Source organism: Pituophis catenifer, unplaced genomic scaffold (genome assembly GCF_029215685.1).
Source record: "Pituophis catenifer annectens isolate HBS135680 unplaced genomic scaffold, rPitCat1.0.hap2 SCAF_3, whole genome shotgun sequence".
Lineage (NCBI taxonomy): Eukaryota > Metazoa > Chordata > Lepidosauria > Squamata > Colubridae > Pituophis > Pituophis catenifer.
In genome coordinates, this window is record NW_027256883.1 from 7,472,931 (window position 1) to 7,498,854 (window position 25,924).

General features: G+C 42.8%; 1 protein-coding gene across 1 annotated transcript; it reads left to right on the plus strand.

Moving 5' to 3' along the window:
- Window positions 1-1,339: 1,339 nt before the first annotated feature.
- On the plus strand, window positions 1,340-25,924 carry LOC139314315 (proto-oncogene Mas-like). Its single transcript, XM_070939903.1, has 4 exons — window positions 1,340-1,570; window positions 2,040-2,339; window positions 9,505-9,569; window positions 24,949-25,924. Exons 1-4 carry the CDS (start codon window positions 1,340-1,342, stop codon window positions 25,922-25,924), a joined length of 1,572 nt encoding a protein of 523 aa, XP_070796004.1.

The window sequence follows — 25,924 nt, forward strand, 5'->3', positions numbered from 1 at the left end:
GGTCTGAATGCTCTGAAGCTTTTTTATCCCCTGTGAATTTCATAATCATAAGTTTATTTGTCAAGCATATATAAGATAACAGGTTCAGTCAGGTTTATTGATCACATACCTATCTCCCAGCTGTGTAGCCACTGCCCTGCCCGCACTGCTCGATGTCTTGGCCGAAGTGGCAGTGGAACTCCCCAGCCTTTTGGTTGTGGGAGACTTCAATCTGCCATCAATCGGCAAGACATCTGAGATGGCATGGGAGTTCATGGCCTCCATGGCGGTCATGGACTTGATTCAGGTTGTTCAGGGCCCAACTCATAGGGGTGGACACACACTTGACCTGGTTTTTCTCTCTGGGCAGTGGATAAATGGCCGGGGTAGGGTGGATCTGTCTACTGCCCCCCTGTCATGGACCGACCATTCCCTCCTTAAACTGGACTTTCAATCCACCAACTCCCGCCGCTGGGAGGTGGAACCAGTAAAATGGTTCTGCCCCAGGTGCCTGATGGTTCCTGAGAGATTCCTGACAGAGCTTCGGACATTCCCTGCTTCCCAATCCCACGATTCAACTGAGGCACTGGTAGCATCCTGGGAATGGGCAGCTGCCAGGGCCTTGGACCGAATCGCACCTCTGCGGCCTCTGATCCAATGCAGATCCTGGGTGGCTCCTTGGTTCTCCACGGAGCTCCGGAAAATGAAGCATCAGAAAAGATGCCTAGAGGAGTGTTGGAGGTCCTCCCAATCCGAATCTGATCGAACACAGTTAAAAACCTATATTAGGTCTTATCTTGTGGCGATGGAAGCGGTGAAGCGGGATCATTTCGCCGCTCTCATTGCATCTGCAGAAAATCGCCCAGCAGCCCTGTTTAGAGTGACCCACTCTCTCCTCAATCAGGGAGCGAGAGAAGACCCCTTACAGGGCAAAGCTGAGGATTTTGTTCAGTTTCTGCAAGATAAAATCGCTCAGATCCAGATTGGTCTGGACTCTGACTGGGCAGAATCCATCCAGAAAACTGGGGCAAGTCTTGGGAGTAGTATCTGGGTTGAGTTTGACCTGTTTCCATGGATGAAGTGGGCAGGATTGTGGGTAGACTGGGTGCCTCCACATGTTTGCTGGATCTGTGTCCCTCCTGGCTTGTCTCAGCTGCCTGGGAGGTGACTGGAGACTGGACCCAGGCCATTGTCAACACTTCTTAGAGGGAGGGGGTCATCCCCACCTCCCTTAAGGAGGTGGTGGTTCGACCCCTCCTCAAGAAGCCGGCCTTGGAGTTATTAAGTGAGTTATTAAGACTCACTTAATAACTATCAGCCAGTCTCCAGCCTTCGCTTTATTGTGAAGCTTGTTGAGTCCATGGTGGCGCAACAGCTCCCACAGTTCCTGGAGGAAACGGATTTCCTAGACCCGTACCAATTTGGGTTCCGGTGTGGGCACAGAATGGAAACGGCATTGGTCGCTCTGGTGAATGATCTCTGGCGGGCCCGGGATGGAGGTTGTTCCTCAATCCTGGTCCTACTTGACCCCTCAGTGGCTTTCGATACCATCAACCATGATATTTTACTGCAGCGACTTGGGGAGTTGGGAGTAGGAGGCACTGTTTTACAGTGGTTCTCCTCCTACCTCTCAGGTCATTCGCTGTTTGTATGGGCGCGGGGGGGGCAGAGGTACACCCCGAGGCCCCTAACTTGTGGGGTGCCTCAGGGGTCGGTTCTCTCCCCCCTACTCTTTAACATCTATATGAAGCAGCTGGGTGAGATTATTCGTGGCTTCCGGGTGAGGTATCATCAATATGCTGAGGATACACAGTTATATATCTCCACTCCGGGCCACCCCGGGGATGCCCTTTCCATTATGTCCCGCTGCCTGGAGGCGGTACGGGCCTGGATGGGTAGGAACAGGCTAAGACTCAACCCTTCCAAGATCGAGTGGCTATGGATGCCGGCGTCTCATGTTCTAGAAGTTCTATCACTTTCGATGGGGGGGGGAGTGTTTCCTCCCATCGAGAGGGACCGCAACTTGGGTGTCCTCCTGGATTCCCGACTGTCTTTGGAAGACCATTCTTATGGCTGTGACCAGGGGGGCCTTCGCCCAGGTTCATTTGGTGTGCCAGTTGCGCCCTTTCCTAGACAGAGATGCCCTCTGCACAGTCACTCATGCCCTGGTTACTTCTCATTTGGATTACTGCAACTCCCTCTACATGGGGCTGCCCTTGAGGTGCACCCGGAGGCTCCAACTGGTTCAGAATGCGGCCGTGCGGGTGGTTATGGGAGCTCCCCATTACTCCCATGTAACCCCTCTTCTACATGAGCTGCACTGGCTACTAGTGGTCCTCCAGATCTGCTTCAAGGTGCTGGTACTCACCTTTAAAGCCCTACATGGCTTAGGTCCGGGGTATTTGCAGGATCATCTCCTACCCGCCTCCCACTGTCCTGTTGAAATTGGATTTCACCACTGCCCCAGAGTGATGAAGGTGTTGAGAAAAGCAAGCTATGTGTCAAGTGTATGATGCTGATGGCGAGTTGCAGGAAAATAACAGGAAAGAAACATGGTGGGGGCCATTGTCAGATACAGGTCAATGAAGAAGAAAGTTGAGCGGGGACATGATGACATGGTTGAGGAGTAGAAAACCTTGCATAGCAACAGTAAAGTGGGCATGTCTCTCAAGGATTATTAGTCAAGAAGGCACATCTCCAGATACCAACTGCAAGGGACGGGGGTATGTCTCAAACCTCTCTTTCCATGTACCCTTGAAACATCTGCTTGACCAATTCTGAAAACAATTTAGTAGACTAAGATAAACCTTGTTGAATCCAACAGGGGCTCTTATGAAGGTAGCAAGTTGAGTTATGGCATCTTTACCTAGGCAACAATGCCTTTATTTATTTGTTTGTTTGATTGATTGTTTATTTATTTTTTCAGTTTCTATAGATGCCCATCTCCGCAAAAAACTTTGGGCAGCTTGCAATTCAAAAATTGTTGACCAAAAATATTGCTGGTGGAGAGTAACATTATTTTGTTCCCTAAGATAAGACACATAGACATAAACAATATCTATGTACTGTGGAAAAGAGTCAATCTACAAGCCAAAAAGCCTTAAGCACCTCTCCACCAGCAATCAGCAGACAGGTGAGCATGGATTAATTCCAAAATTAACATCAGCAAATAAACAACACCCCAATCAAGGAACTGCCAAAGAAGCCAACAGTAAACAGCCCAACCAAAGAATGTCTAGGGCAAAGAATGCCTAGACCAGCCCCTCCAACACTAACAGAGCAAGCCACTGGGTCTGCAAACTTAAACACTCAAAGAGCCATTTGGACCCATTTCCCACAGAAAAGAAAACATTGGGAGCCACAAAACCTGGGTGGGCATGGCCAACTCGACGTCACTCACTTCCACCAGTCACATGACCCCCCCTAGCCACGCCTACCCAGACGGTCATTAGGGCAGAGAACCGGTTGTTAAAAAACACCGGGAACCACAAAACCTTTTTGATATATATATCTCTCTCCCTCCCTTCCCCCTCTCTTCCTCTCTCCCCACCTTTCTCTCTGTATCTCTCTGTCTCTGCCCCAGCCACTTCTCCATCCCCTGCCATCACCCTTACCTTCTCAGGCCAGGCGAGGAATGACTGGGAGGGGAGGGAAAGGGGCAGGGCCCGCCAGTGGTGGGATCCCCTGACAGGGAGCCACAGCAGAGGGCCCAAAGAGTCACATGTGGCTCCGGAGCCGCAGATTGCTGTCATCTGCACTAGATAATGAACTGAGAACAAACCCCACTCCTTACCAGCACTGATGATGTTACCTAGTTTGGGTAATGAAACGTCTTCAAGAAAATAATCAATCTCAGAAAGTCCCAAGGATTCCTCATGGCTTTATATTCTACAGCTGAGAAGATGGAACCACTTGTTCCTATAGGGTCTAAATTTAATAATAACTTTAAGAATTAAACTCATCTTACACAAATATTATATGGTCTTAATTTTTCCTTTTTTCATAACTTCTTTAGTTTCTTTTGTTTTTATCCTCTTATATTCAGTCTACTTTAATCAAAGTAACTTATATGGGTTTTTTCATTCTACAATTAATGATATATTATTTTTATTTGGTATATTTCACTAATAAAATCTTACATTTTTTTCCCAAAAAGGCATTAAACATTAGACTGCCTTTTTGATACTCCTATCAAAATTTGAACTGCAGCCATCCTTTAGATTTCACTTACTGACACATTCACATTTCTGAAAGGGTATTACCCAGTTAGTGGTTGGCCATCAAATTAATCCCAACCAGAAAACTGTGGAAGTATTGCATCAAACTTTGAAAGTGAAATTCTATCTCCATGTCTTTTCTATTATCTTCTCCTTCCTGGAAAATCCTCTGAAATGTGACTTTGATGATCTCTTTAGGTTGACTTTTTTTTTTCTCCCAAAAAGTATATCACACTGCTATTCAGACAAGTCATTAAATTGCCCAGTTCTAATATATAGATTGGGATGTCTTCAAATGATGCAATCATGCAAATGACAGTAAAAGGAAGACCAATGAGGAGGGAGATGATAAGAGTGATCAGGATAACCATTGAGAGTGTGTGTTGGGAAAATTGTTGCATTTCACTGCAACCTTTAACAAAAAGAACCAAAGAGGCAATTGTCGGAATGGAAGGGAAGACAACACAAGCACCTGGAAGGGGTATAATGTTATAACTGATTTTTCACTACCGCAGAACTGAAATGTATAAAGCGAACTGCCAAGAACAAGAAGAAAATGATTCACAGAAGAATATACATAATTATGGAGAAATGTCCCAGCTGATAAGAACAATCACAGTGAATGCAGGGGTGAAATCCAGCAGGTACTGACAGGTTCTGGTGAACTAGTAGTGGAAATTTTGAGTAGTTTGGAGAATCGGCAAATACTCACCTCTGGCTGGCCTCAGAGTGGGGTGGAAATGGAGATTTTGCAATATCTGGCTCACGGCTCGACTGAAGACCTAGTGGCCGCCTGGGATAGGGCGGCAGCTCGAGCTTTGGACCGAGTCGTGCCTTTGCGGCCTCTGACCCGGCGCCAGTCTCACCTGGCTCCTTGGTTCACCGAGGAGCTGAGTGAGATGAAGTGCCGGAAAAGATGCCTGGAGAGCAGTTGGAGGGCCAGCCATCCCTCCTGGTTGGTGCTGGCTGCCCGGGAGGTTACGCGAGGCTGGCTCCAGGGGATTATTAATGCTTCCTTGAGTGAGGGCGCCTTCCCCACCACCTTGAAGGAGGCGGTGGTGAGGCCTCTCCTCAAGAAGCCTTCCCTGGACCCAGCAGTGTTGGTTAATTATCGTCCAGTCTCCAACCTTTGCTTTGTTGCGAAGGTTGTTGAGAATGTGGTAGCGCGACAGCTTCCTCAGTACCTGGATGAATCGGCTTATCTAGATCCATTCCAGTCGGGCTTCAGGCCTGGGTACAGCATGGAGACGGCATTGGTTGCATTGGTCGATGATCTCTGGAGGGCTCGGGACAGAGGTTGCTCCTCTGTCCTGGTCCTATTAGACCTCTCAGCGGCTTTTGATACCATCGATAATGGTATCATGCTGCACCGGTTGGAAGAGTTAGGGGTGGGGGGCACCGTGTTGCGGTGGTTCTCCTCCTTTCTCTCTGACCGGGCACAGTCTGTGTTGACAGGGGGGCAAAGGTCGACCCCAAGGCCCCTTGTATATGGGGTGCCACAGAGGTCGGTCCTCTCGCCCCTTCTGTTCAACATTTATGTGAAGCCGCTGGGTGAGATCATCCATGGTTTTGAGGTGACATACCATCAGTACGCTGATGACACTCAGCTGTACATCTCCACCCTGGATCACCCCAATGATGCCCTTGAAGTGATGTCCTGGTGCCTGGAGGCTGTAGGGATCTGGATGGGGAGAAATAGACTCAGGCTCAACCCATCCAAGACCGAGTGGCTGTGGTTTCTGACATCCTTATATTGTCAGTTGGTGCCATCACTGAGTATTGGGAGCGAGTCGTTGGCCCCCATGGAGAGGGCTCACAACTTGGGTGTCCTCCTGGACTCACGGCTGTCTTTAGAAGATCATTTGACAGCTGTGGCCAGGAGGACTTTTTATCAGGTTCGCCTGATCCGCCAGTTGCGTCCCTTTCTGGATTGGGACTCATTATGCATGGTCACTCATGCCCTCATCACTTCCCGCCTGGACTACTGTAATGATCTCTACATGGGGCTCCCCTTGAGGAGCACCCAGAGGCTCCAACTGGTCCAGAATGTGGCCACGCGGGTGGTTACGGGAGCGACATGGCGCTCCCATGTGACTCCCCTCCTGCACAAGCTGCACTGGCTCCCGGTGGTCTTCTGGGTGCACTTCAAGGTTTTGGTTACCACCTTTAGAGCGGTACATGGCTTATGACCGGGGTACCATGAGACCGCCTTCTGCCACCAATAGCCTCTCACCGACCAGTACGCTCCCATAGAGAGGGTCTTCTCAGAGTGCTGTCGGTCAAACAATGTCGACTGGTGGCCCCGAGGGGGAAAGCCTTCTCTGTGGGGGCACCTGGCATCTGGAACAAGCTCCCCCCGGAGATATGGAGGATCCCGGATCTGCGCACTTTCCACCGCGCCCTCAAAACGTTTTTATTCCAGCAGGCTGGTCTGGCCTAACCTCCCTTTTTAATTGTTTTTAAATTGTTTTTATAATTGGGGTGTTTTAAATCTGGCCAAAGTATTTAATGTATTTTAAATGGTTTTTAACATTTGTATTATGTATATTTTACTTTCTGGCTGTTCACCGCCCTGAGTCCTTCAGGAGTAGGGTGGTATATAAATTTAATTTAAATAAATAAATAAATAAATAAATAAATAAATAAATAAATAAATAAATAACCTTCCCCCAGGAGTGGGGAGAGAATGGGGATTTTGCAGTATCCTCCATGCCCACCAAGCCACACCATATCCACCAAGCCACACCCACAGAACCATTAGTAAAAAAATTTGGATTTCACCACTGATTCAGTGCAGAGGAGAGCCAAACATTGATTCAAGCTAACTGTAGAAAAACCTGGAAATGGACACTTGCCAGGAGAACAAGTTCTTGGATCAAAACTAAGGGAAAGAACCAGACTCTCCTGGTTAGGAGAACTTCAAGATCAGCTATTGCCAAGTTCAGAATATAGACAGTGAAAGAAGATATTTTGCTGCTGAAGCCAAGAAACCAGATAATCATTCTGTCTGTACTTGCCAAAAATGGAAATTATGAAAACTAAACTTTATGCTCTATGAACTCTTGTAGATCTGTTTCCTGATCTGGAGAATTTTCAAGGGCTAACAATGGCAGCCCCCTCAACACCTACTGATTTGATTTCATCAGAAGAGAACTTAATGAAAACATTTCAGTGGAATATTTAGAGTATTTTTGTTTCCTGAGCTGCATAGAAAACTATTGTTGCTTTCATACTCTTTGGTCTCTAGTGTCTGGCATCTCGAGGGAAAAGACGAAAAAAAGAGAAATCCAATTTCCCCCTTTCTTGCTTTCTCTTCCTTCTACAATAATACGCCTTTAGGGTAATTTAAATAGGATGTTTAATTGCCCATCAATGGTAATTTAAACATTAAAAAGGTATAACTTTTTCATGCTAAGAAGAATTGCCAAACACTAATGGTCCAAAATTGAATGGCTTTATAAGGAATGTCTTGAAGAATCGATGTCTCACTCTTTTTGAGCCAAGACCATCGCTGTGTTTACACTTTGCTGACAATCCTGGGAGAAAAGAGGACTTCTTTTGAGGCCAGATCAGGGATTACAGTGAAGAGATCCTGAGATAGGAGAACTCACTAGAATTTGAATATCAAAAGGTAGGTGCTCTCTGAATTTATGCATATGTCCTGTACCTGGAATTTCTCTCTATGATGGATTGATTATGTGCCATTAAATTGTTGCCAACTCTTAGTAAACACATTGATATTTTCCATTATGTTCTGTCTCTTCTTCTATGATGCTGATTTTTCCCCCTTTCCCATGCCTCCTAATGCTACACCTTCCATTCCCACAATTCTGCTTCAACAACATTTTTAGACTTCACTTGGAGTACAACCAGAGGTGAAATCCAGCAGGTTCTGACAGATTCTGGAGAATCAGTAGTGCAAATTTTGAGTAGTTCAGAGAACTGGCAAATATCACCTCTGGCTGGCCCCAGAGTGGGGTGGGAATGAGGATTTCGAAGTATCCTTCCCCTGCCATGCCAACCAAGCCTCGCCTACCAAGCCACACAATGCCCACCGAGCCATACCTATAGAACCGGTGGTAAAAAGAATTGAATTTCACCCCTGAGTACAACACACTACTACACTATCTTTTGCTTCCGTCCACATCATTCTCCACCCAAAGGCCAACCTATGGCAACCGAAGGAAGCAATAATTTAGTAAACTTGTATAAATTATGCATAGATAATTTTTTTGTTTAATCTCATTATTTTCCCCCAAACAACAGCAATCACAAATTATATCTCACTTTTGATACTGAAGGGTTTAAATATTTATACATACACTATAATACAAAAAATAGAAGGAAAATAGAAGGAGAGGCAAGTAGGAAAACATTATGATACATTTTTAGGACCTCCTTGGAAAAGTATTGATTTTACATTATATTCTCAGCAGCTCAAGGTTGATTCCGCCTTCCATCCTTCCGGTGTCAGTAAAATGAGGACCCAGATTGCTGGGGACAATATGCTGACTCTGTAAACTGCTTAGAGAGGATCGTAAAGCACTGTGAAGTGGTATATAAGTCTAAGTGTTATTGCTATTATATTTAATTAAAGAGACTCACCTCCGAGTCAAGTTCAATGTATGAATGAAGGCAAATATGTTTGTCCCAGGGATATTGTTGTAGAATCAAATTCAACTCCTGGGGACTCTGTGGATTTGGCAACAGGATAAAATAGTTTGCCGTTCTTAGTGTTTTTCAGTTTCTCAAAATAATTCACAGACTGGGATTACTTCTTGGTTACCCATCCAGGTATTTACCTGGTCCAACTCTGCTGAGCTCTTGGATACCAGCCAACATTGGCTAAATGTGATTCATTTATTAGACATTTTACCTTTGTTATCTCTGTAACAGACTTTTCAATAGCAACCAGTTAACTGATAGATCCTTCGTTCAGCTCATCAAGGAAATGGATTCCATCTCTGTCTTTTTTCTTCTTCTTATGCCATCAATGCATAAATCATGGCAAAAAGTAGACCAAAAGCCCAAACCACAGACTAAATAATATCCCAAACTTCTTATCCACACCTTCTATGGACCTGGGACCAGAACTGACCCACATGGATGCTGAATTCCCAGCTGTAACCATTTCAGAATCAGATTATTCTTATTATTTAATCCTCATGATTAATATCTTCATTGTAGTCTTCTTTTTCATCCCCTCTTCTTGTAACCCACTGACTCAGGGTGGATAGAGCTTCAGACTTTTTCTCTTTCTTTCCCAGGGCTCAGAGAAGGCTTCTGTCCTTTTTGTTTTTTTTAACAGATCCTGAATATGTCTCTCAAGGCCATCTTTGTGCAGGCTCTCTACAGCTATATGAACCCTATGAAGTAGCTTCTTGCTCCTGGGATCACAAAAGATGGAGTGAATAAAGTGGGATGTCCATACTGAAGGAACATGGAATTAAAGAGTAATTTCATTCTGAGATTAGAGCACTGAGAATGTCCATTCTAGCTTCAGAATTGTTTTAGGTAAAGGTAAAGGTTTCCCCTGTCCGGTCATGTCCAACTCTAGGGAGCAGTACTATCTCCATATCCTAGCCATGGGAGCCAGCGGTGTCTAAAGATGTTCCATTGTCATGTGACCAGCGTACCCTGACGTGCATGGAAGGCTGCTACCTTCCCATTGAAGTGGTACCTATTTATCTACTTGCATCTGCATGTTTTCAAATTGCTAAATTGGCAGGATCTGAGGCAACTAACGGAAGCTCATTCTGTCACACGGTACTTGGGTCTCAAACTGCCAACCTTCTGGTTGACAAGCCTAGAGTCTGAAACAGGTCTGGCTAAACCCAAAGGAGAACCCAAGAAAATGCCAAGAAAAAGCCAAGCTGAGGTGGGTGCCAGAAAGCCAGGATTGGAAGAAAAAACCAACTTTATTAAAGGTGTCAAAAGAAAGTGACTTTCCATATACAGAATACACACTTTAAACATGCAAAATGCCAGTACAATTGTGGTTATACAGTAGCAAAATCGCAGTTTCCTATCGTTCCTGAGGTAACTCCTCTTCCAGGAAGCCATTGATTCTTTTACCAAAGACGTTCCGAGGTTTTTCCCCCCAGAGAATAGATGGGGGCGGGGCCAGTCAGAATTTTTACTAGCGGTTCTCTGAACTACTCAAAATTTCCGCTACTCGTTCCCCAGAACTGGTCAGAACCTCCTGAAACCCACCTCTGGTATAAACCTATATGGTAAAGTAAAACCTTACAGAAACATCAGCTCTTGGCTTCCAAAGCCTTAGCTCTCCTAATTCCATCTTTGCAGGTTTGGGCTGTTTGTTGATATTCTTTCTGCCTTAGTTACTGTATGTGTTCCTCTTTCCATTTTTTGTAACTTTTTTTTTTCTTCTTCTTCTTCTTTCAGTTGGTCAGAGAGTTCTTTGTGCAACCATGTTGGGGTTCTTTTCTCGGTTTTCTTGTTTTTCCTTTTTAGTGGTATTAATAAAAATGTCTGATTTATCTCCACCCTCAATGTGCTTTATTGAACTATAGTATGCCAGGTAACAAGCCTCATATTTTGGAACAACATCATTAATCACAGATCTTGTTGTAACTAAAACAATCTTGAATGTTGGATCCTTATCCTACGGTTGGGTAGATAATATGTACTGTTACTTTAACTGCTACAAGATGACTAATTGATTAGGTGGTTAAAACAGAAATAAAAGGAAGGCAGGAAGTTCATTCACTCCTGCTCACTCCTGCTCGTGATATTACTGCTAAAGATACTGTGTCGGTGTTACGGAACTAGAACTGTAAGCAAACTTTGTTTTGTATTGAAAGTGTTATCTTTGTTTATGAGAAGCCAGGTTTGTTTGTTTTACAACAAGTAAAGACTATTTATTTTTCTAACAACGTTCAGAGTCTGAGAGTATCTGTGTTGCAACGCTGTCTGGTCCGTCGCTCTACTCTGCAGAGGGCAGTTAACCCTCAACACTGGTTATGGGCCCAGTGCCAGAGTGTGTGTACCAGTTACAGCAATAAGAGAGTTGCAACACACATTATTGCTCCAGACATTCTGATATGTATTTAATGTCCTGGTGAGGATGGCACAAGGTCAAGCTCCCAACTTATCGCTGGTTACCCGGCTGGATGGCACCAACTACAAATCCTGGTCCATCAAGTGCAGTCTCCTGTTGCGCAAAGAAGGGCTATGGGATGTAGTGCAGAATCCACCAGATGTGACCTCCTGGAATGCTGATGATGCCGAGGATGCCAGGAAGATAGCCGAGTTCCAGAGGAAGAATGAGAGTGCATTGTGTATTATTGGTTTGTCTCTAGACGATACCCAGCTTGTTCATATCGAGGGTGAACAGTCTGCTGCAAAATGCTGGGGAAATTTGAAACGTGTTTATGTTCGTGACACTGTAGGGGTGCAAATTAACATTACACGAAAGTTGTTTCGCACAAGACTTCTTAAGGGTGGTGACATGTTAACACACCTGAATTGCATAAAAAGCATTTTTCAAGAGCTACATCAGAAGGAGGTGGTTTTTTCCGAGCAGCAACAAGTTTATATACTGTTATCATCGCTAGATGAAAGCTACGACGACGTAGTAACATCATTTGAAGTTCTCACACAGCAGGAACTAACTTTGGCCAATGTAACCTCACGACTACTAGAAGAGGCCAGAAGGAGAGAAGAAAGAAAACAACTAAGGGAAGAACCTGAGTTGATTAATGTAAATGTAAAGGCAAATAACCATGTATATGCTGTAAAACATTGTTTTAATTGTGGCAAGAAGGGTCATATAGCCAAGTTTTGCAGAAGGCTGAAACCAAAAACCATGGTTTATGATAAAAAACAATGTAATGTAGCTATGCCTGATAAGAAACCGGTTAACCACGATTCATGGGTTATTGATAGCGGGGTGTCGCTATGCATTGTCAGAACACAAAACTATTTTGTGAAAATGTTGCCTAGTAATAATAAGGTTTCTTTAGCAAATGGGTGGAAGCTAAAGGCATGTGGTGAGGGAATGGCAATATGCCCATATGTAAAAGAAAAAATGCATATGTTATATGTTCCAAATCTAAACTTTAATTTGATTTCGGTTAGAGTATTGGTTAAGCTAGGATATACAGTAATGTTTAGAACCAATGATTGTTTAATTGAAAAAGGTGAAACCAAGATTATTGGAAAACTGAAAGATGGTTTATATGTATTATCTGGTTACCATGTTACAAATGTTGTATACTCAAATTGCTTCACAGACGTATGGGGCATATCAGTTTTAAGATGTTACAGAAAACTGTAAAATTAGTTGATGGGTTGAAGCTGAAACCATGTAACCAGTATTTAAATTGCAATGTTTATAATCAGCAGAAAAGTAGAACAATCCCTGCTAATAGGTTTGACGGGTTTAAAATGAAGAGACCACTGGAAGTGGTATTTGCTGATTTAATAGGGCCAATGAAGGCTAGTTTAGGGGGTGCTTGCTATGTTCTCAGTATAGTTGACCATTATTCCAGGTATGGTTTTTGCTACCTATTGAAGTCTAAGGTAGATACTTTTCGGAATTTTGTTCAATGGATTAAGTTTGTGGAGAGGAAAACAAATCAAAAAATAGTTACCATTGTAACCGACAATGGTACTGAGTTTGTCAACACAAGGTTTAAATCAATGTTAGCTAATGCTGGTATAAAACACAAATGTTCAGCTCCATATCGACCACAGCATAACTCATATGTTGAAAGGAGAGGACAAACTCTACAAGCAATGATGAGATCAATGTTAACTGATGCAGGTTTACCGGCTAATTTATGGGGAGAAGCCATTATGTGTGCAAATGCACTCTTAAACAACACCATAAATACAACCACTAACAAAATTCCATATACCGTATGGCATGGAAGGAAGCCAGATTTGAGCTACATACACACATTTGGATCACCTTCATGGGTACATACTCCATCGCAGTTAAGGCGTAAGGGCCAGAGTAGGGCACAACAATTAATATTTGTTGGTTATAATTCAAACCACAGGTCCTACAGATTTTGGGTAAAAGGAACAGCAACGATTTTTAACAGTGCAAATGCCAGGTTTATGGAGCATGTAGGGTAGAATAAATTAGGTACTGAAAATGAGGTTATCATTGAAACGCAGACTGAAGCTACCAATGAAATGCCAGATATCCAGAGCGAAGAGGTAGAGAAAGACATAGTACAGGAAGAGGTTAAGGTGGAGAGGCAATCTGTAAGTCCTGAACTCCCAAGAAGGTCGAGTAGAGTAACAAGACCACCTGATAGGTATCAGGCAACTACAGTCTATCAAGTAAATAAAGTCCTTACTACATTTAATGAATTGACCACGTTTCCACCTGAAGACCAGAAAGTGTGAAGATGTGCAATGACTAAAGAATTACAATCTTTGCAGAATTTGAAAGTGTATGAGTCTGTAACAATTCCAAAAGGGAAAACTATACTCAGTAGTAAGTGGGTATATAAATTAAAGACTGGGATAGATGGGATACCAATATATAAAGCTAGGCTAGTAGCTCAAGGATTTAATCAGTCTCCTAATGATTACGATGAAGTATTCGCTCCAAGCTTAAAAGCCATTACATTACGAGCAGCGTTGGTATGGGCAGCTAGAAATAAATATACAGTCAACTATTTAGATGTAGAGACCGCATATCTGCATGCACCATTACAGCATGAAATTTATTTAAAGAAACCCTCAGGATTTGAGGAAAATGGGAAGGCTGACTGTTGGTTATTAAAGAAAAGTCTGTATGGGTTAAAACAGTCAGGTTATGAATGGAACCAGTGCATTGTAAAAACATTGAAGAATATCGGATTTAAAGCAGGATTAGCAGATCCATATTTATTTAAAATGGAAAGGGATTATCATTATTACTTCTTTTTACGGACGATATAGCTCTGATTACAAAGAATGAGCAAGAGGCCAACAGGATTGTTGATGAATTAAAAGCTCATGTCAGGATTAAAAATCTAGGGGAGATACAACAATACCTAGGTGTAAGGATCGAAAAAACTAGGGGAGGATTTAAATTATCCCAAACTGATAAAATTAATAATCTATTAAAACAGTTCAGAATGGAATTGTGTAAACCATCAAAAACACCTATGGTTCAGGATTATTGCAACACTGATGTGCAAAGTCCGTTGTTTGATAAAGGGATATACCAATCGTTGATTGGCGGTTTATCATACATTAGCAATTGGTCTAGACCCGATATTTCTTATAGTGTGAACCAATTAGCTAGATTCAACACAGAACCTACAGAAAGACACTGGCAAGGAGCAAAACGTATTCTTAGATATCTGAAATATACCATGCATCATGCATTGTATCTACAACCATCAGAAGAATTGCATGTAACCACTTATGCAGATGCTAGTTTTGCAACAGATGTGAATACAAGAAAATCAACCTCAGGAATCACTGTATTTCTGGGAAAATCTTTGATATGGTGGCGTTCAATAAGACAGAAGCATTTAAGTATGTCTACAATGGAAACAGAGTTTTCTTGTTTATCTTTGTTATGTACGGATTTGATCAGTATTAAGCATCTGATTATAGATTTAGGAATAGATATACAAGATCCTATAATAGTATATGAAGATAATCAGGCAGCGATAAAAATGGCGACAAATATAGCTGTAAAGACTAGAACAAAACATACAGATCTTCGATATCTCAACGTAAGAGAATGTATAAAGAACAAGATGATAGAGCTTGTATATTGTGCACCAGAAAACAATGTGGCTGATCATTTCACAAAAGCACAGGGAAGTAGGAAACATATAGATACATGTGAACAGTATGGTTTAAGATTGTAAATATATTAGTCTACCCAAAGGGGAGAATGTTGGATCCTTATCCTACAGTTGGGTAGATAATAGGTACTGTTACTTTAACTGCTACAAGATGACTAATTGATTAAGTGGTTAAAACAGAAATAAAAGGAAGTTCATTCACTCCTGCTCACTCCTGCTCGTGATATTACTGCTAAAGATACTGTGTCGGTGTTACGGAACTAGAACTGTAAGCAAACTTTGTTTTGTATTGAAAGTGTTATCTTTGTTTATGAGAAGCCAGGTTTGTTTGTTTTACAACAAGTAAAGACTATTTATTTTTCTAACAACGTTCAGAGTCTGAGAGTATCTGTGTTGCAACGCCGTCTGGTCCGTTGCTCTACTCTGCAGAGGGCAGTTTACCCTCAACAAAGAATTTACATTCACCGTTAAAGCAGAGTTGATGGCATTAATCTCAGTTGTCTTGGTTCATTGAATATGCTAAAACATTAAACATTGTTTGTATACAAAACATAGCAACATTCTGGTTTAGTGTAATATATAAACTGAGCTGCAGAAAAGGCAGAGAATGAGTCACTTGTAGTGATGAAAATAAAGCTTGTTTGTTTGTGAAGGAAGTGTCAGATGGGCCCGAAATGATCTGTGTGAACCCTTGAAATATGTTTCAGTTTTTTCAACCATGTTACAAAAGTTGACTAGCCAATTCCCTTCTATTCACTGAGCTTCTGATTTTTGGATTGCACTCTGGAATCGAACATTAGAATAGCTTTTTAGTGTTTTATTTCTGATAATCAAAGACAATCTTTGATTTTTTATTTGATTTTTTTTTGCTTTTCTGCCTCATGCTAAGAATATTGATTGATTGATTCATCCATTCATTCATCTGAAGGCAGAACAAGAAACAATGGATGGAAACTAATTAAGGAGAGAACCAAACTAGAATTAAAGAGAAACCTCCTGACAGTTATTTTATTTATTTATTTATTTCTTAGATTTCTATGCCGCCCTTCTCCCGTAGGACTCAGGGCGGCTTACAGAATAAAAAACATATAACAATAAATAAAACTAAAAACATCCAAATGTAAAAACCCCAACAACTAAAATCTCATAACAGATCAGGGAATTTGCTGAAAAAGCCATGTCTTCAGTTTGGCGCAGAAAGCGCAGAGGTCGGGGGCCGTCCAAAGCCCGGTGGGTAATTCATTCCAGAGGGTCGGTGCGGCCACCGAGAACACTCTCATCCTGGGGGCCACCAGCTGACATTGTCTGGCTGATGGCACCTGGAGGAGGGCAGTCCTATGTGACCGCACTGGGCGGTGGGAGGCCGGTAGGAGGTGGTCATGCAAGTACCCTGGGCCCATGCCATGTACGGCTTTATAGGTCAAGACCAGCACCTTGAAGCGAATCCGAAGGGCCACCGGTAACCAGTGCAGCTCACGCAGGAGAGGTGTTACATGGGAGTAATGGGAGGCTCCCGTAACAACCCGTGTGGCCGCATTCTGGACCAGTTGAAGCTTCCGGGTGCACCCCAAGGGCAGCCCCATGTAGAGGGTATTGCAGTAATCCAGAAATAATGAGAGCATGAGTGACTGTATGAAGGGCATACTGGTGCACTAGGCAAACCTGCGCAAAAGCCCCCTTTGTCACGGCCATTAGATGATCCACCAGGGACAGCCGAGGATCAAGGAAGACGCCTAGATTATGAACCCTTTCAGAGGGAGTCAGCAACTCCCCTCCCATCTGAAGTGGTGGGGGTACTAGATCAGGAGACGCCGGCATCCACAGCCACTCAGTCTTGGAGGGATGTTAGAACAATGAATCAGTGGAATGGCTTACCTTCAGAAGTTGAGGGTGCTTCATCACTGGAGGTTTCTAAGAAGAGATTGGACAATCACTTGTCTGAAAGGTAAAGGATGTCCTGCTTGAGCAGGGGGTTGGGCTAGAAGACCTCCAAGGTCCTTCCCAACTCTGTTATTCTGTCATTCATTCATTCATTCATTCATTCATTCATTCATTCATTCATTCATTCATTCATTCATTCATTCATGCCTTCTCATGGTGGTGCTTTTCAGCCTCACTTAATGTTGGAGATGGTGGAGGTATTCTCTTCCATTAGGTTTCTTTTGGGTCACAGGGCAGTGTCCTGTGCTGCCCATTCTTCCTAGGCTGAGAAAGCTTAATCAGAAGAGCTTCTCCTGACTTGCTTTGGGATTGAATTGGACTGTGAGAAAATAGAGACTCAGAAGACTCCTTGAAGGTGATTCTACAGGGAGAGTCAGGACATTCCTATTCAGGCCTTTTCTCCCACTAACCAAGTGAGTGGAAGGCCTCCATGTTCCACTCATGATGAATTCATCAAATTTCTCTTCCCTTTGGACAAAATGCTGGAATATATTTTTCTTCTTCAGATTAAATGAGAAACATTTGGAAGGAAATACAGAAACATTTTGAGTTTGGAAGGAAATATAGAAACATTTTGACTTTATATGATCCAATTTGGAACAAAAGTTGTATTTGCTTTTAAACATGTACACTAACTGCAACATTTGCAAACATGACAAAATGGACAAAATGGTGGACACTTGCATTGATAGAATAGAATAGAATAGAATAGAATAGAATAGAATAGAATAGAATAGAATAGAATAGAATAGAATAGAATAGAATAACAGAGTTGGAAGGGACCTTGGAGGTCTTCTAGTCTAACTCCCTGCTCAGGCGGGAAACCCTACACCACTTCAAACAAATGGTTATCCAATCTCTTCTTAACAACTTCCAATGTTGGAGCATTCACAACTTCTGAAGGCAAGTTGTTCCACTGATTCATTGTTCTAACTGTCAGGAAATTTCTCCTTAGTTCTAAATTGCTTCTCTCCTTGATGAGTTTCCACCCATTGCTTCTTGTTCTACCCTCAGGTGCTTTGAAGAATAGTTTGACTCCCTCTTCTTTGTGGCAACCCCTGAGATATTGGAACACTGCTATCATGTCACCCCTAGTCCTTCTCTTCATTAAACTAGACATACCCAGTTCCTGCAACCATTCTTCATACGTTTTAGCCTCCAGTCCTCTAACCATCTTTGATGGTCTTCTCTGCACTCTTTCTAGAGTCTCAACATCTTTTTTACATCGTGGCGACCAAAACTGAATGCAATATTCCAAGTGTGGCCTTACCAAGGCATTATAAAGTGGTCTTAACACTTCATGTGATCTTGATTCTATCCCTCTGTTTATGCAGCCCAGAACTGTGTTGGCTTTTTTGGCAGCTGCTGCACACTGCTGGCTCATATCTTTTAAATGGTTGTCCACTTGGACTCCAAGATCCCTCTCACAGTTACTACTATTGTGTTTGGTCTTGGACAGGGGTGAAATCTAAAAATTTTTGCTACCGGTTCTGTGGGCGTGGCTTAATTAGTGGGTGGGGCTTGGTGGTAAGGTGACTGGGTGGGCGTGGTCAAGTCAATGTCACTTCTTTGCCCTTTTTTAACCTACAAAACACAACACAACACAACTGGCTCACCCACAATGTAAAAGCAGCTGTGCTAGACTCAAAATGGCCCCTGCAACAAGCAGGAACCTCACACAGCCACAAAAAGCCCAAAAAACCAACTTTCACACTTCACACACACAAAATTCCACATACAGCTTTGTGAGATTTTGTGTGTTTGTGTAGTTAGAGTGAAACACTACAGAAACACACTAAATCTCAGAAAGCTTCACAAATATTATTTCATTTTAATTTATTTTTATTTTTATATAAAAGCAGCTAAATTTAAAACTTCCTAAACTTTAAATGGCTAGGTCCAAAAAAAGAACAATTAAAAAAAAACCTAATTAACTATTTTTTTTAAAGCTCCCAAAGGGGATAAAAACTTACCCAATAGAACAGGGGTCTCCAACCTTGGCAACTTTAAGACTTGTGGACTTCAACTCCCAGAATTCCTCAGCCAACTTTGCTGGGAGTTGAAGTCCACAAGTCAAGGCAGGCAGGCAGAAAGAGCTGCTCACCGATGAGCTTGATTGCAGGCAGGGAGGTCCAGTTGCTTGCTGATGCATGGATTGTGATCGTCATGCAATCAGCAGCTAAGGTAAGCATGCTGGAGGCTGGGGGGGGGGGAGAAAAAAAGAAACTTTTTTTCTTTTACATGGCTCTGGCGATCCAAGCTGAGTTGCCTGATTAGCAGGCAACTCAGCTGGGATGTCAGAGCTTGGCTGGTCAGAGCCATTTAAAAGGGAAAAAAGGCTCTGATGATCGCGGGGCTCAGCTGGGCATGGGGGGCAGGAGCAGGGATTTTTGCTACCGGTTCTCCGAACTGCCCGCCACCATCACTACCTACTCGCCCGAACCGGTCCGAACCAGGAGCATTTCACCCCTGGTCTTGGACTGTAAATAAACTTTGATTGCTTGCTTGAAAGCTAAGAATATTTGAACCTGTTTTGTGTGGACAGCAGACCTACAGTGACTTTGAATTCCTCAAGAACACAATTCCTTTAAGACATTTTGACAATAAGAACAGACAAGTTTGCTTTGTTTTAATAATTATATTTCCCCTTAAGTTGCAGTGTCCTGGATTCTCCTCCTTCACCACAGATTTGAAGTTTTCTACACACATGGAATTCCACAACACAATGGAACTTGTATTTAATTCAACGAAAAGTAGGAACAGCATATATTATATCAACTTCTTTTCCTGGATGAAGAAAATCCCAAGTGTTCATGATATTCATAAATTTATTTCAAAATTTAAACTATAGCACCAGTAGATGAATCCCTGTTGTCCTTCACCTCCTGGGGTTGGGGTGGGGGGTGTTGGCATTTTGAAAACATTCAATAGATGCATTTACAAATGGTTCCTGAGGGGATTTTTTCATAAACTAAGTCTTATGGAGAATGTATGAATACTAACACACCGATAACTGTGATTTCCTTTATGCAACATCCTCCCAGAATTGGAGACCCAGATGCATTTCTGAAAACGAAGGAAGGGTGGGAAGAAAAGTTTCCTGTTCAAAATTAGCATTTTAATATATATTTTGAATTAGGTTACATCTTCTTAAAAACTTCGAGTGTTGGAACATTCACAACTTCTGGAGGCAAGTTGTTCCACTGATTAATTGTTCTAACTGTCAGGAAATTTCTCCTTAGTTCTAAATTGATTATTGGCCTATGATCATTACAAAGACCTACAAACAAAAACACATAGACTTAAATATGGAAAAGTGTCTAAAACACATTAGTATTTTTGCTGCCTAATATTATTGATCATAATCATGACTTACTATAATTGCTTTTTCTCTAAAGAATATCCCGATGACGATCTCATTCCGGTAGGTGCTGGGTATGCGTATCACAACATGTGAGTATAATACTGTATAGTACAAACTATTTTCTTTGCCTTCCAATTGTTTTGTAACATTTGTGAATGTCCAAAGACATCCCAAGAGAATCAATGAGGATTTTTTGATTCAGTGCAGGAGTCAGACAAGGGACAAAGCTCCCTCAGAGAAGCTCATCCCCAATTGAGACTTCTTAGGAAGCTTCCATTGACAACATGTATAAAGTTGGCAGAGTCTTAGAAGCCAAACTTTCTCACCTCCAGCAGAAACGATGGAGTGGAACTCAGATAAATAAATAAGAACTCCAAAGTTGCAAATGTTATTGACCTAGACTTAGTTACGTATATTATGAAGCATCAAACAGACACAAAAGTTTTAGTATTGTATAGATAGAGTTGGAAAGAGAAAGAACGGAACAGAAACTGAGCAGAAAGTGGAAGACGTGAAATTCATTTCAGTCCATTATAATCCCAGAAAAAGAAAAGAGGAGAAAGATGGATTACAAAGTAACAACAAAACCCTGAAGTCTAATACTTTCTCTGCTGTCCTACTCAAGGATGTATAGCAGGTGTGTCAAACTCAAAGCCCATGGGTTGGAACCAGCCTGCAGGGTGCTTAGATCTGGCCCGTGGGGCTGCCCTAGAAATAGCGAAGGACCGACCCACGGTGCCTTTGCCAGTGAAAATGCGGCCCTCCTGAGCTCCATTTGTGCTGGCAGAGGGTCGCAAGAGGCCATCCCAGCCGAAAACAGAGTTTAGGAGCCCATTTTCTCTGGCAGAGTGCTCGGGCCACAGGTGCCCCCAACATGAGTGATGCCAAGCTGGCCACGCCCACCCTGGCTCCCAAGGTCAAACACAAACACCTGATGTGGCCCTCAATGAAATTGAGTTTGACACACCTGATGTATAGGAAGGCCTCAGGTAGCCCTCAACCTCAAAATTCTGGATCACACTTAGAACCGTACTTGTTTTCAAATAAGAAATCTACTGTTTGCAGATACATTTCCCATAGAAGTGGAGGTTGGAGAAATTGTGAGGTAGAATTGCATCATCACTCTTGTTAACTTTCCTGTGGTACACTCCATGTAATCAGACGAATATCTGAACTTTGGTGGTCTTTGTATGGCATTGTTCTTGACCACATGACAACTGTCATATACATAGTCTACCTGTTCTGCCCCAGCTACGGACCCCAAAGAACGCAGCACGCACAAAGTCTGTACAAACCTTAGTTTACTAAAATAAAATCAGTTTTTTTCTAACAAAGGCTGTTAATTAACTTTCTTAACAGCCTGCAAGAATCCAAAGAATAAATAATCTTAATCTTACTATGGTTGGCAGAAAGCCCAGAAGCAATTTGCAGAGAACTAAGATCAAGGCACGAAGGAGAATGAATGGTTGTTCCCTGCAAATTGCTTCAGTTGGCGGTCCTCCTTAAATAGGCTAAGGGAGTGGCCAATTAGCCCCAAGCCTTACTCTCGAGGAGACCTCCTCCTGAGGAGCCACTCCTGCCTTTTGGCAGCTCTGTGCGCCTGTGCATCGAGAAGAGACTCCTCCTCTTCATCCTCTTCACTTAAGGGAGCTACTGGAGGTTCTGAAGGCCCTGGCTGAATCCCCGCCTCTGGCACCACATCTTCTCCAGCCTCATTGTCCGACTTGAGTGCCAGCTGCACAGGCTGCTGGTGCAGCACCACACCAGCCTCCTCGCTTTCCAAATCAGCCACCAGCCGCACAGGCTGCGTACGGGCCACAACACTACCTCAGTGATGAAATCCAAATTTTTTTACTACCGGTTCTGTAGGCGTGGCTCGGTGGGCTTGGTGGGCGTGGTTTGGTGGGCGTGGCAGGAGAAGGATACTGCAAAATTGCTTAACGCATTGTAAGCCGCCCTGAGTCTCCGGAGAAGGGCGGCATATAAATCAAATTAAAAAAAAAATCTCCATTCCCACCCAGCCAGAGGTGGTATTTGCCTGTTCTCCGAACTACTCAAAATTTCTGCTACCGGTTCTCCAGAACCTGTCAGAACCTGCTAGATTTCAACCTTGGTCTACCTATAGGCCCACAAGTTCTTTTTCCTTGATATGGGAAAAATATTATGTTCAACCTGATGTTCTCCAGAACTTTTGATTGTAACATTCTCTAACCTCAGGTTACTAGGCATCTGGCAAAGGGAGGACATATCTGACTTTCCCCCTCATTTTCTCACTCTCACACGCATAACCTTAGAAGTTTCTTGACTTTTGTGTATCTAAGTAGCTTTTCACTGGGGCATTTGTTGTTCAATCAACTAAGTTGTATCCAACTCTTCATGACCACATGGACCATAGCATGCCAGGCCCCCTCTGTCCTCCAATGTCTCCCAAAGTTTGCCCAAATTCATATTAAATAAATAAATAACTTTATTGTCATTGTACGTGTATACACAGTATACCCATACAACGAAATTCACTTAACACCCAAAGACCAGGTCCAACACACATAACAATCCCCAAACACACTCCCACCCACCACAATTCCTCACCCTTAAACCACCCAAACATCCACACAACAGACCAAGTAATATTGTCCAACAGCTCACTGATGGTGGCTCTTTAGTTCATCGTTGAGTACAATTATAGCTCTGGGATAAAAACTGTTCAGAAAACATGTGGTCCGAGTTTTAATTGTTCTGTATCTTCTGCCAGAAGGCAACAGTCCAAAAAGATTGTAAGCAGGATGGGAAGAGTCTCTGAGAATGTTATGCAACTTCCTCAAACAGTGAGATGTGAAGATGTCGTCCAGGGCTGGTAGCTGGAGTCCGATGATATTCTGGGCAGTTTTAATGATTCTCTGTAGAGCTTTTTTGTCCTCTACAGAGCTGCTCCCATACCATGCAAGAATGCCGTATGTCAGGACACTCTCAATGGTGCTGCGACAGTAGGACAGAAGTAGATGCTGAGCTAGATTTATCTTCCTGGGCATTCTCAGGAAGTACAGCCTGTTCTGTGTCTTCTTCACTATTCATGGTATGGATGAGCTTAACCATCTCATTCTCTGTTGGTTCCTTCTCCTTTTGCCTTCATTCTTTCCCAACATCAGAGTCTTTTCCAATGGGTCCTTTCTTCTGATTTGGTGGCCAAAGTACTTCAGCTTCAGCCTCTGTATCTGTCCTTCCAAAAAATGGCTGCTTTCCTTTAGGATTGACTGACTGGATCTCCTTACAGTTCAAGGGACTCTCAAGAGTCTTCTCCAGCACCACAATTTAAAGCATCAATTCTTCATCACTCAGCCTTCCTTATGGTCCAACTCTTACAACCATAAAATGCAATTAGCATTCATTAAAGTTTGATATTGACAAGACATTTCTCAATTATACATTGAAGACTAATTGATAGTCCTAGCACATTCCTTTCAATATATATTTGCAATTGTGTGCCTGTATTCATACTTGGTATCCTCTCCAAAGAATGTAAATGCCAATATTACCGTATTTTTTGGAGAATAAGATGCTCCAGACTATAAGACACACCTACCTTTTTTGGGGAGGAAAAGAAAAAAAAAATCTGCCTCTGCCTCCCAGCAATTTGCCTCGTTGCAGCAAACAGCAAACAGCCTGCTTTAGTTTCATTTTCATTTTCAGACAAGACTGATTAGCACAAGAAAAAAAATCTGCCTCCCAGCAATTTGCCTCCTTGCAGCAAACAGCAGAGGCCCGTGCGGCAATAGGCAATGGCAATCCCTGAAGCCTGAAACAGCTGAAGGTCAGGAGGCTGATCCAACCGACAATCAACTGCTTGTGCTAATCAGGCGCTGCTGGTGCTGAAACGGGCTGTTTGCTGCTTGCTGCAAGGAGGTAAATTGCTGGGAGGCAGAGGCCAAAGGGTGGGGGCCACCAGGTGGGCAGGGCTACATTCAGTGTATAAGACACACCCAAATTTTCACCCTCTTTTAGGGGGGAAGTGCATCTTCTACTGTAAAATACCGTAAATAGCGTGTCCTCCCCCTGCATTAGTTTTCCTTTCCTGTTTTTTTTTTTTTAATTTGATTTATATGCCGCTCTTCTCCGAAGACTCAGGGCGGCTTACAATGTGCTCAGCAATAGCCTTCATCCTTTTGTATATTTATACAAAGTCAGCTTATTGCCCCCACAAACTGGGTCCTCATTTCACCTACCTTAGAAAGGATGGAAGGCTGAGTCAACCTTGAGCCTTGGCGAGATTCGAACCCTGCAGTAATTGCAGGCAGCTGGTCTTAATAAGCTTAATAACAGGGTGCCTTAAACCCCTGTACTACCAAGGCTCTTTTTTGGGTTGTCCTTTGCTTGTTCAGATACCCGATAATCCTAGTCTGCCCTCAGCCAGAATGTCTAATTATGAGGATTGGTGGGGATTTTACTGAAATGCATCTTGAAGATTTTGGGGTGAAAAGCTTGGGTACAGCAATTCTCCAGCATCATAAAAAGCATTGATTTTAGGGCTGTAATTTCCATCAGATGGTGAAAAAAATCCCACATATGTGTTGATATGTGTAAGTGAAAAATAAAAGTATGTGCATGTGTGTGTGTGTGGGGGGGGGTGCTTGTATATGAGGACTGATACTCTTTTCTTTTTTTAAAGCATCCATTACAAAAGTATTCTGGAGGGCAACATTTCTTCCCATATTATCGAAAATATGAATACTTCTAACATACCAGAAATATCTTCTCCGGATGATCAACTGTTTGAAAATTTAACACGAAATCTTATCAATGGATTCTTTGCCCTTGTTTGCCTTTTAGGCCTGGTGGGAAATGGAAGGACAATTTATCTCCTGGCCTTTTCCATTAAGAGGAATCCTTTCACCACTTTCATCCTGAACCTCTCCATTGCTGATTTTGGGGTCCTCACATCCCTCATTATTGTAATTATATTTGTGTCAGTGTTTACTCTGAGTCACAAAACACACGTTCTCAATGCCCTTTTCTTCTTACTTTTTGAATTCTTTTTCTTCACTTATTCCGCCAGCCAGTTTCTGCTGACGGCCATCAGCCTGGACAGGTGTGTGGCTGTCCTTTTCCCTCTCTGGCATCGCTGCCATCGTCCCCCAAATCTGTCCACCCTTGTTTGTAGCTTCATCTGGATCCTCTCCTTCCTGCTTTCTGCTCTGCACTATATTCTGTATCAAACTGAGAGTTTTGGAAGTTCACCTTTGCTTTACCAGCTGATTGTGAATGGTTTACTTTGTATGCCTCTCATGGTTGCGTCTACTGTCACTCTCATGATTCATATGAGGTCTAAATCACAACGCAATCAAAGGAAATTGCTCATCACCATCTTTCTGGCTCTCCTCTTCTTCTTCCTTTTTTCTCTCCCAATGAATGCCTTATATGTCGTTTATTATTTTGGTTTCCATCATCCTGTCCTCTTGACCATTGGGATAGGATGTGGCACTCTCAACAGCAGCATCAACCCACTCCTTTATTTCTTAGTGGGGAGGAAGAAGAGAGGAAAAGGTCAGCACAGAGCATCTTTGAAGGTGGCTCTGCAAAGAGTCTTCAGGGATGAGCAGAGCAGCTCAGAAGGGCAGCAAACTACAAAGGAAGAATTTTTGTGA

What these genes read in the sequence shown, in the direction of transcription:
- LOC139314315 (XM_070939903.1), top strand. Translation starts at nt 1,340, where the DNA reads ATGGTGGCGCAACAGCTCCCACAGTTCCTGGAGGAAACGGATTTCCTA. An exon ending in AGCGACTTGGGGAGTTGGGA is followed by an intron (nt 1,571 to 2,039) that starts GTAGGAGGCACT and finishes TGTCTTTGGAAG; the next exon opens with ACCATTCTTATGGCTGTGAC. An exon ending in AGATCTGCTTCAAGGTGCTG is followed by an intron (nt 2,340 to 9,504) that starts GTACTCACCTTT and finishes TTTTTTTAACAG; the next exon opens with ATCCTGAATATGTCTCTCAA.